The sequence below is a fragment of the Melitaea cinxia genome, chromosome 2, assembly GCF_905220565.1.
Source record: "Melitaea cinxia chromosome 2, ilMelCinx1.1, whole genome shotgun sequence".
Taxonomy (NCBI): domain Eukaryota; kingdom Metazoa; phylum Arthropoda; class Insecta; order Lepidoptera; family Nymphalidae; genus Melitaea; species Melitaea cinxia.
The window spans coordinates 19,949,240-19,968,898 of NC_059395.1; the positions used below are offsets into that span (position 1 = coordinate 19,949,240).

At 32.0% G+C, this 19,659-nt stretch overlaps 2 protein-coding genes across 2 annotated transcripts; one reads left to right on the top strand and one right to left on the bottom strand.

The window, feature by feature from the left end:
- The first annotated feature begins 1,042 nt into the window (after nt 1–1,042).
- On the top strand, nt 1,043–1,898 carry LOC123666652 (PAXIP1-associated glutamate-rich protein 1A). The gene has a single exon (XM_045600737.1). The coding sequence runs from the start codon at nt 1,247–1,249 to the stop codon at nt 1,697–1,699; it is 453 nt and encodes a 150-aa protein (XP_045456693.1). The 5' UTR covers nt 1,043–1,246; the 3' UTR covers nt 1,700–1,898.
- A 770-nt stretch (nt 1,899–2,668) lies between these two features.
- Nucleotides 2,669–4,453, bottom strand: LOC123666639 (mitochondrial mRNA pseudouridine synthase Trub2). Its single transcript, XM_045600734.1, has 5 exons — nt 4,235–4,453; nt 3,951–4,142; nt 3,651–3,867; nt 3,176–3,312; nt 2,669–2,982 (listed from the first exon to the last, which is right to left on the bottom strand). Exons 1-5 carry the CDS (start codon nt 4,356–4,358, stop codon nt 2,732–2,734), a joined length of 921 nt encoding a protein of 306 aa, XP_045456690.1. The 5' UTR covers nt 4,359–4,453; the 3' UTR covers nt 2,669–2,731.
- Nucleotides 4,454–19,659: the final 15,206 nt, after the last annotated feature.

A 19,659-nucleotide genomic window follows, 5' to 3' on the forward strand; every position in this document is an offset into this window, starting at 1 on the left:
AAGATGCTAATCGTTCGATTTTCAATAGCTCAATTCAACTACGTTGGCCTTTTAAATTGCTCACTTCAAATTATTTAATTAAAAATCAAAAAAGTCTTTGAAAAATATTCTTTTATCAATATTTTCAAACTCCTATATCTTTTGATGTATGCAATATTTTAAATTGCTCAACGTGTTAAAAAACTGCTCAAGTTGCATTTATAATTGCTCAAGCATAGTTTGAAACAGATCCACTTTCCTTAATTTTTAAATAAATATAAATAGTTTGAAGTGAAGCTGTGAAAAGCTGTGAAAGTGGAGCTGTTCAAATCTGTACTTGAGCAATTATAAATGCAACTTGAGCAGGGTTTTAACACGTTGAGCAATTTAAAATATTGTACACATCAAAAGATATAGGAGTTTGAAAATATTGATAAAAGAATATTTTTCAACGACTTGTTTTGATTTTTAATTAAATAATTTGAGGTGAGCAATTTAAAAGGACGACGTAGTTGAATTGAGCTATTGAAAATCGAACGATTAGTATTTTTTTTTTTTACAAATATCATTATTTTATTTGTTCAAACTATTTATATTTATTTAAAAATTAAGGAAAGTGGATCTGTTCGAAACTATACTTGAGCAATTATAAATACAACTTGAGCAGTTTTTTAACACTTTGAGCAATTTAAAATATTGTATACATCAAAAGATATAGGAGTTTGAAAATATTTGATTTTTTTTTTTAATTTGATTTTTAATTATATAATTTGAGGGGAGCAATTTAAAAGGACAACGTAGTTGAATTGAGCTATTCAAAATCTATCAATTAGTATTTTTTTTATTACGAATATCATTATTTTGCAGGCTGGGGTGGGGTAGGTTGTGTTTATATCACTCTTTGAGTGGTTCATAACAATGAATTTTTTACTATGGTCCGTTAGTTTTTTATTCACTACGAATTACAATTTACAATGTACTCTGTGTAAGCAATGTAATAAAAAATATTTACGTTGATGTTCATTACATTCATATATAATTATGTTTATTAAAATATAACGCATAAATATCGCATTATAGTTTTTTATAAAATAAAACCAAGTTTTGTTGGAATATTTATTGTCTGTAACTTATCTGCGATCAAATATATAATATATCTGTAATCTGGTCAAACCAGTGAGAACAAAAAAAGTTTAATGGTCTGCCTCTGTTTTGATTCTCTTTTTCTCTTAAACTTCAGATTTGTATTGTTTTTCATACAACAATAATGGGTACAGAAAATTACGGTGATGATTTCGATTTACCGTGTTCTGACGACGAATTAGCAAATAGTGGCGTTTTTGTCGGAAAGAATTGGATGCCGGATCCGATGGAATTAGAAGAACTATACAAAACAATTGAAAAGTCAGGTACGTTGAATTTCGAATGGAAGTGCCCAGGAAGACGAGCGTTATCCCCTGTGCCAGTGAGTAAAGAAAACCAACCTGAAGTACCGACATCTCCAATACGCGAGGAGAAATCTGACTTCGATTTTATGGACGAAGTTAGTTCACTGAGACTGCGAGTGCGGAGAGAGGGAGAGGACACTCTTCGAGGATCAGCTAAGAAAAAGACTACATCCTTCGACGGCATTTTGTCTAATATGATCAGACACAAAAGGATAGAGCAATTAGAGAAACAAGCCAATACTCCTACGAGCACACCATCTAGCACAACTTGAAATTTCTCATAATGTTACTAAGATTAAACTATGAATGTAAAGTTGTATTACTGAATAGACAGTATTTGTTCTGTGCAATTTTCTGAGGGTTGTCACTATTGGTCTTGGTGTCTTTTTATAGAGAAATCTAGATGTATTTTTTATTATTTATATACTAATAGGTATTCTATTGCAGAAATATATTATAAGTTTAATAAAATTTCTAAGCATGTTTTCATCTGTTTCTTTTTTTAAGTTGTATTTAGTGTTCAAGTATAATTGTTTATTTGTTGTATTTAGTTCAACAACTTGGCACAAAAATATGAAAGATATAATTACATTAATAATTTAAAAAAAGAAGTTCTACAAAACACTAATTAACCAAACATTAACGAAAACTAAGTAACCTACTGTCAATTGAATGTATTTGGGATATTACTTTGTCCCCACAAGTAATAATTTGAAGTGTATTTATGAAAGTGTCAAATGGAATAAAATACATGGTGTGCTGAATACGCTTCTAATGTCCAAAATCTGCCATTTTGAATATTTATTTTTTTGATGTTCCTGGTGTCACTCAGGCCATCAAGACAAATCTAACTACACCTCAGACTTGAAAATACTTCAAGCCTTATAGTGCGTATATTTCCAAAACATAGAGATCTACATACTAACATACACTAAATACCATCCTTTTGTGGGCTAAAATAATGAACTTCTAATAAATTTTCATCCCACATAATACTTTCTTATTGAGCGTTTTTATTGTTAAAATGTCTCACACCCTAAATTCCCTATGTTCAATATTTCATTAATAATTGATGAGTTATTTATATGTTATTTTATATATACAGATAAATAGAAATTTTATTGTTATGATTAACGCCGAGTTGTAATCACAAGAATTGTATGAAATTCTTGTGATTAAATTAGTTTAATCTCTACTTATAGTTTAATTAGGGTTAAAGGTAAAAATTCAAACAAAGTAGAGAATTTAAAAATATTTTTAATGCCTACCTAATCATAATTTACATATTATATACAAATAAAACTTTAAGCTATTAATTTTGCTGTTTTCGGTCGTAACAAATTTTCATTTTCTTCAAGAAGCTGGCGACACTGATCCATGTTGTCTATTATGTATTCTAGCTTCCAGTGTTTTCGTAAAAGAGCTAACTGAAGGTCAAATTTTCCGTGCCTTATGCACTGAACTCCAGTACAATGAGCTGTTGACTTTAATTGCACTCCTAAATCATGGATCAGTGTCCAAAGATATTTGTCATATTCATTTACAGATTGCACCTCTGAAAATAAGGGAAAATTATATCATAATCACAAGATCAGTCATTTAATTATTAACATTTAGTTATTTAATGTCACATAAATATTACATAGTATAAACTGCTTTAAATAAAATTTTAGGAAAACTATGTAACCAAGTTTTCATTAGTTGTAATATATTTTTAGATACTTCAATAACGATTTTGCAATACTTACCTAAAGTAAAATTAGGAGGGTCGAAGTGGACACATTTAATCCCATACACAACAGGTAGTTTGTTATTTGAAGGTCTGATAAGACCTTGCGATGCTAAATCATATGTCGTTTGAGAATCAATGTGTAGACCCGATACCCTGAAAGGTTAAAAACAAATAATTATTGTAAAATTGATAAGGAGCAAAGTTTCTAAATAAAAAATCCTTACAATTTATTTTCGTCCATCAATTAATATCTACTGAGCAAGGTTCAAACTTAGTTTTATTTGATAATCACCATGCTTGTTGTATATGTATGTATATGTATATATACTTTTTTTCTAATGAAGTTATGGTTATTTAGTCAACTATTTTATCTATTAATATGCCACAACATGTTCAATTTTTTTAATGCAACAATAGCCTTGAATGTGAATAAAACAAAACCATACAGATTGTGCAGTTGATAAGGTATATTAAAACTGCACGGTACTTACTCATACATAGACTTCTGGTGGGCGGCCTGCATATGTGCAACTATTCTATCTATCTTATCCCTCGTCACATGACCAAACGTTGATCTCTCCATAGTCCGACCGTTCCAGAAGTATGTGTCTGTTGCTTTTCCGAGTTGACCATGCACTTTGAAGGCTCTTGTGAGTCTTGCTGTATTTATATGATAAGTAAGCTTAGTGCCATCATTGATGCCTAACACTGGGAACAATATTAAATTTAATTTAAAGAGTATTCATTCAATAAATTATAAGTGTTAACTTTTTATATAGACCTATACATACGTAATATTCCACTACTAAAGAGGCCTAAATGCGTCGCCCAGCTGCATCTAAAATCTTTTTGTATATATCGAGGACCACAAGCTAATGGGTCGTCAGCATAGTTCGGAAGTAGCTTCACTTCCATAGGAGAGTTCGTAGCACCGACTATTTCGACTCTTTTTTCAAGAGGCCTATCTGGTAGTTCATTCAGGTCTATAAATTATAAATACATTTAGTTTAAAAGTACACAGAATGACAAAAGTCAAATATATACAATTATCATTATAAGAAATTTCTTTATTTACCTTTGCACAGGTTAGTTAATATTGTATGTTGTACTTGACGCACAGAAACACAAGAAGGTTTATAAACGCAAATTAGTCCATTTAAGGTTTTGTAAGCAAGCGCCGCATTTTTAATTTTTACCATTGTTACGCATGCTTTCTATCAATAAAAAACAAAACAAATATCGGCTATCTTCCTTTTCAATCCAATTACAATCCGGCTCTCCGGCTGTCTTGCTCTGACATTTAATAATCTGACCACAGATTTTATTCAAAATATTGTAAATAGTACAACAGATTATTAATATGCTGGCAGTTCAACTGACTTTTTGATATTCGGTGCTTTAAATGGAAGCACTAAAATAATGTTACTTATTAGGAGCATCCGTAGCTACAAATTAAGCTGGTCTACTTCCCCGCTATCAGATATGTTAAAGCCAAGAAGCTTATTATAAGATTCTTGGTTGAAGTGTTATAAAGCAATTATATATGGTAAACTGTCAAATATGTCAAGAAAATGATGTGTTCTAGTTCATCGAAGCATGATCGAAGCCACGAAATAATCCTATTCCATGATCTAACCACATTTGAAACTGAACGTATCATCAACCAACTAAAAAACCTCATCCATTTTTTTAAATATAATATTACCTATATTTTATACTAAACCAACCAACAACCTAACCTGAATTTATGAAGTGAAACGTAAATAGAATCGTTATGATTTGAAACTCGATGTAACACAAATGCGTCACGAAAAAAAGATATAAATATATAGGAGATAATGAGAGAATACAATAAGTGGTCAAAATGCATAAGTGACTCGTTTTGCATGGCACTTACTACGGCCTACCTTCCTACGATTTTATAGAAGTTTCACTTCTGCCGTGGATAAATTATACACACCCACACACACCTTTTTTATATTTTCTGCATTTATATTCAATTTTAATTAATTCATGACAATAATTTCTGTTACTGTCAAATATAAAACGGCTATAGAAAAATCAAATTTAACGAAATAATAAATTTTAATATTGCAACATTAATCGAGTGCAAAAAAAATTCTCTCAATCTCTCAAAATCTGAAGCATCTAGTTGATTTGACGTTAGTCTGTGGTGTCGTACAATGGCCGACTGAAAAGACAGTTCCGTGGCGTATCGCGGCCGTTTCTATAATATTGTTAAAAAAAGAACGTTTGTGTAAAACTGACTGACGGAGTACCAGTGCTAGTTACGAGTGTAATATTGTTGGTGTTACTGACTGTGTCATAGAATTTGTCTTAGGCGTTTTCAAGATCATCATTTGCTATTGTAATTTGGTGTGAAATTTTGTTATTGGTAAGTTTGCGTAGCAGTATACGTATCTCTCGGTTCGTTTGTCCAATTGATATCACAATACGCATTGTGTCTGTTGTGTTTTGTTATGTTTGGCGAACAAATAAGAGCCAACCCGTTCCTACCTTGCATCGCATCACGCAACTTGTGCCAATTTGCATGATCCTATCACATTCTTTAAGTCAATTTAAGTATTGAGACAAAAAAAAATCAAAGCATAAAGAGACAACATCTAACTACTGTTTATAAACAAGTGACAAAAACTTTTACAATTATTTGTGTTTACAAATTTTAAAAACTAATATTATGTATACAATGTTTTAAATATGACAACCTTTGCTGGCTATATATATATAGCACCTTAAATTAATAATACCCCAATACAATGTGACATTGTTTTCATACAATAATTAATAACATTTTTTTTTTATTATTTTAATTTTTATAAATTAAATATGATTTTACAATACATAAAAATACATTTATTATACACAACATTTCCCTTAATAATTAATTAAAGTTAAAAACTATTAAATTTTATTTCAAAAATGTTTGTATCAAAAAATAGAATTTTAATTATTTCCCTTCATTGTTTTTTCTTTTTTTTTTTTAAGTCTTATTTATTTTATACCCTCCATTGTTTTAATGATTACAAATGATTGATTCAGTGTTATTATTTTTCATTACACTGTACCTATTTTTTTGTTTGTAATGATTCAATAAAGTTTATATATTTCCTTGTTATACCTAATAAAAGATAACGTTGTTAATTAAACATAAAACTAGCCATTTAAATTTATGTATAATTACACCATAGCTAAACATTCATTTATCACAAATATGATAATAATGTCTAAATGTATTAAAATGTTAAAATAAAGCGGAACACTTCAAATCTATCTCTTACTTAATTAAAAGAATAAATAACACTATATAATTTTTTTCCATTTGATAAATTCGCAAAAAAAATTAGGATGTAAAAATTATAAAATACCAGCTGACCCTACAAACGTTTTGTCATATATGTTATTAACCCCTTTCCCCCCCCCCCCCTCCTATAAATCTAAGGGGTATGCAATATAGATGTTGGCCAACTCTCAGACCTACCCGATATGCCCACAAAATTTCATAAAAATTGGTGCAGTCGTTTTGGAGGAGTATTGTAATTAACATTGTGACACGAGAATTTTATGTATAAGACTAGTAATAAATTTAAAGGATTTTCTTAAAAGTTATGTTTCATAAAAATTGAAACTAGAAATTTTGTGTTGCTTTTATTTACAAAGAAACATTAAAAAACAATATATTTTACATGTTATATTGTTTAGATAAAGAAAAAAATTGTCAAAATATAATTCATAACTTGTTATACAAAAATACTTGTGGCTTAAAATGAATCTTTAACTTTTGACATCCTATACAAACAAAAGTAAAAAAAAATAAATAATAAACAGCTGCCTGTCTGATTTTTGTTGACATTACATACAATATTTATATTTGTATATTAGTAACTATAAAATAGAGGACAGATATATCTGTTATATGAGTTATGAAGCTAATTGGTTCTTTCTATATTGTATTGTCAACACTCTTGTGACCTCCTCAAACATGAATATATCTAAACTGGCTTGATATATCTTTTCTTTTCCTCCTGCCACTATATATGTACAGTCTTTAAGTACTACCCAGCGTGAGTTCCGTTTGTTGAAATATTTTAAGCAAATATGTGAAATTTGGCGTAGAGATATTTTTCTTAACCATTTTTATCCTAAGCAATGTAAAAAAATAAAAATGTTAAATTCTTAAAATCTTCAGATGGTATCTGTAATAGCTTAAACCCTAAAGGCTTCTTTTAAAAATTTCTGCTGATGTTTTAAGATACCTATTGCCTTATACAATATTATCCAGCTGATAAAAACTTCTCTACATCTGCCAATACAGGTCAAACAGCCCTAATGGCCTGTTTGAGATCCTGCTGATAAAGTCTCTAAGTAATATAATAGCCTCGAGTTATTTCAGTCAGTCAGTAAATCAGTGAAGCAGATCCTAATTACCTAAACAATATATATGGAGATTCCTGAGACTAGATCGTTTAAACAAACAAACAAACAAACTTTTCCACTTTTTAATATCAGCATAGATATATATATATCTATACAGATTTACTCGTGAAAATTGTATTTAATAGGAACGTTTTGGTAAACACTGTTTTGCCTCTTAAATCCCGATTTCGCGAGAATTCCGGGATAAAAAGTAACCTATATGTTGCACCACAACCTCTTCTATCTTCTAGTGAAAGTCTCATAAGAATTGGTTTAGTCGTTCTGAAGATTGTCCCGGGCAAACAGAAAGAGAGAGGGGCAGACAAAAGTTTTAAAATCGTATTTCTGTTTTAGTATTGTGTAAATAACTGAACAAATGCATTTGATAAAACACAGGTACTTTGAAATCACAGACTACAATTTTATTTATACGTATACTAGCTGACTCGGCAAACGTTGTCTTGCCGCTAAACGCTATTTAAAAATAGGGGTTGATCGTAGAGGGTTGAAAATTTAGGGTTGTATGGATTTTTTAATTTTGTATCATAAAAAAATAAAAAATAAATAATTTATCTAAAAATTAAAAAAATAAATTTAGGGGTCGACAACCTTTAACATTTAGGGGGATGAAAAATAGATGTTCTTCGATTCTCAAACCTACCTAATATGAACTCAAAATTTCATGAGAATCGGTCAAGCCGTTTCGGAGGAGTTTAACTACAAACACCGCGATACGAGAATTTTATATATTAGATATATTGAGAATAGATAAATTTGGTTTGGTGATGCGTATGTTAAATTTACATCACGAAAATTCCAAATTATTTATACTTAAGGCATTATGTATAGGATTTTTTCGGACGCTGCCAAAACCAAAAAGATGTTTTTGCGATTGATACATCTACGTTTTGGCAAGCGATCTAGTCGTGAGTCAGTGTGACGTCACGCATCCGCATCTTATCACACAACTGAGCAAATGTTAATTAAACGTTTACGAGTAGCGATAATTTCTTTGTACCTACTTCTGTTAAATATAGCACCGTAGAATTATTTCGTAATTGAGAACACAATCGAGGTTGAACTTTTGCTATCAACGAATCGTAGTCGGTGCGTTGCGTCTTCTTGTCGTTTGTCTCCAGCTGCATTGTTTTATCGTGTGTATTTTAATTTAACTTGCAGAGATGTGGGTAAACAATTTTTAAACGTAGATACGTTAATCGTTCACTGTCACCATTTTTGCATTAACATCAGTCAACTTGTACTTCATCACTTCAGCCTATGGCAGTCCACTGCTGGCCAGCTGGACATAAGCCTCCCCAAGTTCGCGCCAGACATCCCGGTCTTCCGCAATCCTCAACCAGCCTACACCGGCAATTTTACGTAGATCGTCGGTCCAACGGGCCGGAGGACGTCCCACACTGCGTTTGCCAAGACGCGGTCTCCACTCCAGGACCCGTCTACTCTAAAGGCCATCGGTCCTGCGACACAGATGGCCAGCCCACTGCCACTTCAACTCAACTTGTAATTATTAAGTAGTTATAACTTTTTAAACTTTCAGTAACTTAAATTTAACCATGTTTACAACAGTGCCAAAATATCACCTATGATATTATAAGTTCATCGAGAACTCAGAATGACGATTTACGTCACAATATTATTATCGAGTAGCTGCCAGTGTTCTAGACAATAATACGAAGTATTCACACAAGCTTTCTCGAGGTTTCAATCTCGGTAACCTATTTATAAAATAAATCTCGTCTATTAGAAGTTAAAATAGAAATCAGTGGCACAAAATTCGCAACATGATACTAAAGTATTTCGAGCTATTATAATATGAATTACTGGTTCAAAAACTACTCGCAAAACCTTTATTGTCAGCAACAAATATTAAATATGTAAAGTGAATTGGTATTTGCAGCTCCTACTATGCTGTTCCAAGGTTATCTTTTCACTTTTTTTTTAAAAATAGCTTCTCAAATTAGCGTACGGCTCAATTGACAATGGTAAGCGATTACCGTAGCTTATAGACGTCTGCAACTGGTGTTGCAAGACACCAGAGGTCTTGAAGTATCGCAAGCGCTATGTCGACCGTATCCCCAATTCCCCTCAGGAGCTCTGGTCATCTTACTCACCAACAGGAACACAACACTGCTTGAAAACAGTATTGTTTAGCTGTGATCTTCTGTAAGGTTAAGGTATTACCCCAGTCGGGCTACTCCATATTTTGAGCAGGAAATATTCTGCTGTACCCTCTACCACTAAATATTTTTAACTCTCTACCACTTAATATTTTTTTCTGCATTCCCAATTCTTACTGGAATTGAAAGAGTGAATTTACCGAAAATATTCAATGCGCACCTAGTAGGTAGTTTCTAAGTAAAACCAAGTAAATTTTTAACTTGTCTTCTTTTCTAATAAACGTGTTCCCTGGTAATTTAAAAAAAAAAATCGGATCATCGTTACTTTGTGCTTTAAAACTAAACAAAGTTACTCTTCTTTTGATTTTGAATCCTTGGAAAATACTGGATCTGATAACGATTTTACCAACTAATTTGAATTAAAATTATTTAAAGATTTGAATTAAATATACACCTCCTATATACCTATTTAATATATATCTCGCATTTTACACCCATAGATAAGTGTCAGTAATTGACTAACCGTTTACGAAAAACAGCGTTGTTTGTCAACCCGTAAAAGTATTCAATACAAGCTGTATCGCTGTTATACTCATTGCTTCGTTACATCAATCTAATACAAAATACGTTTTTATTTTGCAATTGTTCATTTGCAAAGAGTAACCTTGAAAAATGACCGTTGCTTGAAGGCGCCATGTTTGGAAATTAAACTCATCGGGCCCCAGCATGCATGGGACTTTCGATCATGAAGCATGCATAATAAGACTTAAAATCAAAGAATAGATTATAAAACGTGATGCTCCACACCGTTTACCAACGATTATTATCAAAGTAAAGTTTTTTTAATGATTTATTGTTTATGTAACCTTACAATTAAGTAACTATATAGTTTACATATCTATAAATTACATTGGGTTTTATTTTACGTCATACTGTACAGACGTTTTGCCATTTTCTTTGACTATAATGAAATTATTTCATTCATTAGGACCTCTACATCCAAAGTGATAGTAGCAACACTCATAGCGTTCAATATGATATATTATGTGCGTGTAAGAGTGTGTGTGTAGGAAAGTAAAACTTGTCTATGAGTTGTCGTTTGTGTAATCTTTCGAAGGGGTATTAGTGCGTGCACTCCGGCGTTTATTACTCAGAATTCATTTAATAAATGAAAAGAAAATACAGCGAACCGGTATATGCTCGTTCGAACTGGGGCACTAAAATCGAGCTCGGGTCGAACCACGACCAATCGCTGTTGAGTAACGACCGTGCGATTTGTTGTTGAAAAAATTTAATAAAAACTGTTTGGCAGTAACCAATTGGACATCGTAAACTAGTTATACATCGCTTCGGCTAACATTTGGCCATAAAAATTCGACGCACATTGAGTCGGATAAATAGCTTCTTCAAGGCCTTGGGTCCGTTTGTCGAGGAAATAATCCAAGGTTGAAGTTTCGTCACTTAAAGGTCCTACGATCTTGTCATATTAATCAATTGGAAACTATTGATTTATTGTACTTTTTGTATATACTTCAATGACTTGCAGAAAGTATAGCTACAGAAATACGCTAATAATAATTGTATTTCCTAATGTCCAACGAAACAACCACAATTAAAGTTAAAAGCCAAAATCAAGAATTTTCAAGTTTCATATTATTCATCCCGTAATTAATTTTTGTTTGAATCGAATGTAATTAAGTTTTGTGAATTTGTTGATTTGCAGGCACGAGTCATCGAGAAAATTATATTTCAAAATTTTTAAATAAGATTGTCAGAACAGAATATCGCTCATTTAAATCTAAAATTATTATTCATTAGTCAGATTGTTTTCAAACGATAGCGTATACATAATTAATGAAAGTTTATGTCACTGCATGTTTCCCAAAATAATTAAGTCTACTTGTTATTCAAAAGCCTGGTTGGTATTCAAATTTTCATGAAATCGGACAATATTGTGTTAAGTAATATAACTGTTACATTAATAAAATCAGCTAATTTAGCTAAATGTTTCTAAGTCATAACAAACAAAGTGTTCTTTTTTCTCTAACCGTTAAATTTACGTAAAGTACGTAGATCTTAAGGAAACGTACGATTAAGATAAAAGAGTTTATGATATGTATTTCAAGTACTCGAAATTACCTTGAATTTTGGCTATCCATTGACATCACAGCGTTTATCTGTTACGAGTACATATGCTGTTTTAGTAATTGACAGTGAATAAATTTTTAAATTTGTTATACTCTTATTATCTATCACGAAAAATATGTACATTTTATTTTTATAGCCTGTTTGCTTGTTTATTATTTACCTACGAAATATAAAGGTAGGATATGAGTTTCATACTTGGAGATTATTTCAAAAAAAAGTTAAAAAAATCTTTTCTATAGCTAACTTTATTTAACTGAATTCATTCGTTAAGCTGGCAATATTTAAAAGTTGCTCGAATGTGGTGTTGACTTACCCTCAAATGAACCAACTGCTCTTTTGTTAGCACCTTCCATCAAACTCCGCTGCCATTGGTCACACTCACACGAAGGGTGACGGTACCAGATTGCAATTAGATTTAACAATACCTACATATGAATTAAATATCCAGTTATAAGTATAAAAAACACGTTGCTTTGTATTGTTATGTAAGGGGTACTCTTTATTTTTACACTCCCTTATATGTACCAACATTTTATTTAACGCTATTATTAGAATATTTCAAATGCTAACCCATTCAGTGCACTGTTGTCGGCGAGTTCTTAGTTAGTTGTTTTTTGAACCATTAGGGTACGAAAACAATTTAAAAAAAAAAAACGAAATTTTCACGTACTATTTTTTTTTTTTTTTTTTTTTTACATATGTGTAGCAACAACTTTCTTGTTAAATACTTGCTCAAATCGATTATAAAATACTACAAAACGATTACGAATGAATTCGCAACACATTCACATTTCCCAACAGCTGACCTAATGGCTAAGATTTTGTTCTGTAAGTCAGTCGGTTATGAAAAATGACATAATATCGCCGTCAACGATAACAATGTATGTAAGAAAGTCACGTACGAAAATTGAACCTTTTATGTTGTGATATTTTTTTTTTTCTGTAGATATTTCTGATTAACGTTGTAACTGTTTGTTGAAATTTTGTTACAGTATTTCGATACACTTTTATAATTTTATAAATTATACGTAGTTATGTAAACAAACTTTCGCACTATTCAACGAAAGTTGATGATGATAATCGGCAATTACAAAAAAGTCGTTTTTTGCCAGTGACGTAAATTCTTTTTTATTATATAAGTAAGTAGAAAATATTATATCAAAACAACACTATTGCCTCTTAAAGATAAGTGCTCATAGTTGAAAAGAACTAAGATTGTACTAAGTTCCACACAATGGGACAATGCTCTGTAATGGAGCACATAATTTTGTCTCTAAAGTATTGCGTCACGCGTTCACCTTCACTTAATGAGTTTTCTCTTAATTATAAAAAATAATTAGAGGCTGTATAGTTTCTGTATTTGTTTTATTTAACTCGGTCGCGTTTATCATACGTAATAAAAGTGTGCTGTTAATTTGTCTCATGTAATAAAACTTTCTATCATGCACTAGATATAGACTTTAGTTAACTCAAACCTCAACAACCGTTATTGTCAGACTGTAAATGTTACTTAGAAGTGTTAATGAAACTTAGAAGTCATAAACGATCGTTATTGTGACTAACTAAATTTTTTTTTTTTTGATAATTTATAATTTTTTGATAATTTTTAATAGGCTTTTATTTATGAAATTACTCTCAGACCCCCGCAAGATCTTGACCCAGCGTATAATTATTGCTCAGTGCCTATCGTTACGTTATTTCTTTTTAGTGAGACAGAGTATGTCTTACAATATTCAATTTCCCAATAAGAATTTCCTGAATAAATACAAAATTGAAGCCATTAAAACTGATATCGTTAATTATAAATGTTAATGCGCCAATGTTTATATATTCCTTTTGTAATTGGCCTCTAAGTCTCGTATGGAAGTTTGTTTTTCTCTGACATATATAATATGTCGCGTTTCCAAGCGAAAAGTTTTTGTAAACAGCTGTGTATTGGGTACTTAGGCGAGCTGTTCAATAAACATTCATTGTGACGACGAACAAACAACCCTCGCCCGTTTGTTGTACATTGTTTTTACGAGGTTCGCAATACAATCTATACTGCCCGCCATTTTCAGAAACTTGCTCACTGTTTATAAACTTTGTACTCTTGATTGTATTTAAAAATTTCGTCTCCAAGCGTATCTGAATCGTTCTGAATGTTTGTAATATCATTTAGCAAACGTACGAAAATTTATTTTAAATAAAAATTTCACTTTCGAAGATTACGTGAAACACTAGTCCATTACACGGAATACATAATTATATACAAATATTAGACAAATATTATATCTTACGATTAGGCAATGTAAAAAAAAGTCTCAGTCATTCCTTGTATACCTACTCTTTTTATCAACAGCTTTTAGATGAATCAAACTTCCTTAGTGTTTTTTGTTCAGCTTTAAGTGAGAAATCCTGTTTACAAGTAACATAATGGGCACAGAAATAAAAAATGGCGGAAATCGCCACATAAGCGTGTAGAAGAATTACGTGACCTTGCCATTGTGCACGTTCGGTGGAAAGCAGACACCGCGACGCGGTCAAAGTCATTGCTAACGAAATAATTGCTTCAATAGATATGTACGCAGCTCAGATCACCTCATAAGGCTCGAAATTTCGGTATACATTTATGTGAATACATGTTAACATATTAGCAGTGTTTGATATTTTATTTGACACAAGTGTGTTATAACAATGTTAAACCGCTTCTAACCAGCTCCGTCAATTTGTCTACCTCGACGCTCCAACGGCTCGCAATGCCAATGTCCTTGCTCTGTATGCGTCTGCCAGATCAATGTCGACGTCTGAGACATTCCGGAGCTACCAATTTATTATTTAGCTTGCATTACTCCTGTATTCGTTATCATGATGGACGACTTAGATTGACAATTGATATAAAAAAATATACGATAACATTACTTTAAAATTTTCTGTTCGTAAAAAGTTGACCGTTATTAATTGGTTTTTTTTTTTAATTTTTGTTCAGTTTTGTTCTCAACCTGTCGCGGTGGTGTAAACGTGATTCGAAGATGTACGTGTTGCAAATAGAGATAAAATGCACGCAACCGTTATACAACGCCGGCGGGCGAAACTAGTTCGGACGCGGTTTCGGCTGACCTTAAATGGTTGACCCCGATTACTGTAACTGCTATTTTGATTGTGGCGATTGGGTGGTCATAAAACAATAGGACTAATAAGAGTATTAGTCTTATTGTTTTATGCCTTTTCTTTTAATATGACTATATTATTAATTTTAACGTGAACTTTACACTATCTGAAGAATTTTTAGATTATCTGAAGAGACCGAAACAGACAGAAATCTAAGGGAGCAAAAATCGGTGCTGTATGGTCGATGCATTAAGACTTCTTAGTCAAACTCTCTCAATTTTTGTTGAGTGGCTAAAGATGTGTGTGGTTGGGCGTTGTCGTTATGAAAGACTGCACCTTTTCTATTGATCATTTCTGGCAGCTTATCCTCAGTTTCTTGCTTAATTCTCACCAGCTGTTGACAGTAGAAATCCGAATAAATGGTTTTGCCCGGGAGTAAAAGCTTATAATGAATTATGCTCTTCCAATTCCACCATACATTCGACATCCCTTATTGCGAGTCAACCCGGGTTTCGCGATAGTCTGTGCAGCTCGACCAACCTTTGACCACGATTTTTTTCGTACATTCATATCTTAGGTGATCCATTTTTCGTCACCAATCAAATCCATCTCTTCAAAAATGGTTCGATATCGAGAGACTCGCAATTGAGTACACGGTCCATTAATTTCCATTCAGTGGGCTCATGTGGCATCCATATATCGAGCTTTTTTGTTTAGCCAGCCTTTTTTAAATGGGTCAAAACTGTTTTATGGTCAATTCTCAGATCCTCAGCTATATCCTAACTACTGAAACGTCGTCGATCTAGCTAAACTTTTTCAAAAATGTCGTACGTTTATCCGTAACTGGGCGAACGGAGCGAAATGTTGCTTCGTCGAATAAATAATTGTGGTAATTATTTTTATAAACAAAGTATGTATGAGTATTTTTTTAACTTTTATAGCGTGATCTTGTTAATTATGTACATAAGAAAGGCTCTACGGAGCGAAAAATTTTTACAACAATTATTGAAACATTCTTTTTTTTTTCATTTACAATTTAGACGGAAGTTCGACAAAATTTTGTTAGTTAACAATCGTTTAACTTGTTGAAAACTTAACTTTAAGTGAAATTTCCTACGGGAATTGAGTATTTATAATATTTACAAATTAAAAAAAAATTCAATACCTTAAATAAGTTAATCAATGTGTCGTACTCGTTTTTGACGCCGCGTGCGCAACCTAAAAATGTCACGTGGAGACGCGTTTTCAGCATTAAATTCAATTTATAAATAATAGAGCTAGAGTTCCGGGAGCTGGAAGTTTTTATTGGAAATTTCCTTCTTTATCGGAATCTTTTTTTGAAATTTCTTAAATATTAATAGTTTATGAGGCAAAAAACGAAATGCCATTTTTTATTCATCTTTAATTGTTTATAACTTTTAAAAAATTTTATGTGCTAATACACGCTTTTTAACAACATTTTTCTAGCGTCATTCCGGATCCAATGAGCTATCCACGCATAATTTTAAGAGCAGTATCTCTATTTGCGACTAGTTTCAACTTGTCGACTAGTATAGTGGGTATATGTTTCGGCCAGTACCTTTGTTTTTTATTTTAATATTGATATATACCAATACTTTCGAGTTTCTGGACTGATATGCCCAATATTTTTTTTTTTGTTTGATGTGTATAACAACATGGCCCCATGGAAATATGATGATGAAACTTTAGAGATTCAAGGCAATTAATTACTTTTTTATATTTGATAATTACTACTTTGCAAACTCACTTATAATATATACCTAAACTTGAATTAAATTATTAGAATAAATTAAAAATCGTCCATTACGCATAAAAAAAAGTAATCGTATTTATTATCATACACACTACTATACGGACGACGGACCGTGTATTAAAATGTAAATGTAATTAATGTTTAAAGTAATAAGGTAGAGGATTTATGTTAATTTTATAATCGTAATTAATATTTAATGTTAATTAAAATAGCGAACGTCTGAAGTCAAGTGTTCCACAGTGAATAACTAAAGTCGGCGACGTTGTGAGGCTCTGTTGATTAAGGAATTAAGAGAAAGGGAGCAACAGTTCCTCATGCCGGCACGATCGTGTTTGCAGTTAAATCGCGCATGTCAGTGAACTTGTGCTCTCTGCTGACTCCGCCCCCTTTGATCGCGAACATCTGTATGTTTATATCATAACTTCTTTGTATTTTTTTATTCATATTTTAAAAGTGTAGACAGTATTATTCAGTGGTCACAGCAAGTGGAACTAGCGAATACATTGCTTGTAAAAGCAATTCAAAAGATTAACGGCTTGAGTGTAAGTGTTGTGTTGTAGTTGTTTCCGAAAATCTAACAAAGATTCTTATCCTATTAAGAGGATGTTAAGTCTCAAGTGCTTCATTTAACTTTAATTTTTGGCATATAACCAAACGGTTGTTATGGAATATATTAGCCATTACAATATAACTATTTTAAAATGTAAGTTTAAAAGCATTCGTGTACATAAACGCTTTTACTTTTTATTTCGCTAACATGCTATCACAGACCTGCAATAAATCAATGAAGTAATTATAGAAATGTAAAAAATGTAGGTATAACTTGCGTAAAATAATACGAAATTTTTTTTCGAAGACGACACGCGACCAGATATCCTCGACCCGAAATAACGTAAGATCATGACAAAATATTTCATTTTATTTACGATTAAACTATAAACATGCGCAATATGTGTTATGTTACTTATACACACATATACATAATATATCGTAATTAAACTAGCTGTAAATGTTCGTACATGTCTTTTGTTAAATGAAAATTTAATGGTAATGTACCTACAGTTTTAACAATTCAAGTCATTATTCGTGCTCACTAAGCACTTTTAAATAATAATTTTCCAAATCATGTTTAGTTCAAGTAAAGTTACGTGATTAAACGTAGTTTTTTAAAAAACTTTAACTGAGATAGAGACATCAGGAATCTATTCGAAATCGGGAGCAGCCCGACTGGGGAAGTACCTCGACCTTACAGAGGATCAACAGCTTAATTATACTGCTTTCAAGCACTGTTGTGTTCCTGTGGTGAGTAAGGTGACCAGAGCTCCTGGTAGGAATTGTGGGTTAGGTCGGCAACGCGCTTCCAATGCTTCTGGTGTTGCAGACGTCTATAAGCTACGGTAATCGCTTACCATCAAATGAGCTGTACGCTTGTTTGCCGACCTTGTTGTGTAAAAAAAGCGGACATGTTACTTAATAAGTATTTTTTTTATTAATTCGGTAAGTAGATAAAAACGTGCCTAATGATTCTTATAGACTTGATTGAACTTGCTATAGTAATCTCATGAAATGTAGTAACAATTATTATTATCATACCTAAAATTTTTAGAGCTTATAGATATTGGCTTTTCTATGAAAAATATTCCTAAATTAAGTTTTATTTTTACCTAGGATTTGGAATCCTACTTCTACTCTTGTATATACAATATTAAATTTTACTTTATAGAGACCATATTCTAATTTCTATAATGTTTATGCTGGTTTAGAGACTTAGGAATGTTACATTAAATTAAATTATTGAAATTTCGGCTTCAGACGCCTTGGCGGTCAAAGCAAAACACTACGAATCTTTTCGCCAGACTCGTCTATTCAGTTCTGAGCTTTTTCAAATATTTATCTTTTACATTTTCTACATAATATATTATCAGCGACAATTTTAATAAAATAGTAATTGTACATAGCTTTAGAAATAATGTATTAATAAGTATAAATAATAACTTTAAATCAAGCGATCAATATTGTCTGTGTAAACACTTTGTATCCAATATCAATTTACACAGTTATTATTGTTATGTGTAATACTCGTAAATATAATAATATACTACGATATTTATCACATTGTTACGTGTAATCAGTGTTCGTAACGAAGGACCGACGTTTATAAAACTGTTTGATATACACGCAAGGTCATCTATTCCTAAGGTAGGCTATTTAATGTCATTGTTCTAGTCAACAATTGGCTGGTGCATATTTAGAGAAATATATATTCGACGCGTTGGCGCAACTGGATTGTGGCTGTTGCGGGTTCGATCCCCGAACATGTCAAACGTTTGTATTACCCATACAGATGTTTGTCGTTGTCTGGGTGTTTGTGCAGTACTTGTGGGTCACCCCACCGTGTCTCGGAGAGCACGCTAAGCCGTAGGTCCCGGTTGTTATCATGTTCACTTGATAGCGATCGTTACTTATAGTATCCGCTAACCCACATTGGTGCAGCTTGGTGGATTAAGCTCTGATCCTTATCCCTACATGGGTGAAGAAGACTTTGCCCAGCTGTGGAATGATACAGACTGAATGCAATGCAATGAGTGAGTGGGAATCGAATTCACAGTTTCTGGATCTTAAAGAAGTGTCACTGCAAACTGCGTCAACGGGCTAGTCGAGTATGTTCAAGTATTGAAACGTCATAAAGATAACGTTTCAATATTAACTCGATAAGTCAAGTGCGTTTATCGAATGAAGTGATATCGACGACCTTGTGGAAGTTAGGTAAAACAGAGAAAATTAAATAATTAATTTTTTATTATTTTTATGATATCGTGTACAAAAAAAACAACCACTTTCAAATTTTTCATATATATCTGTGTGACTTATATTTATAGAAGTTTTCTAAGTGTCAAACGTCCCCGAGGGTTTAAT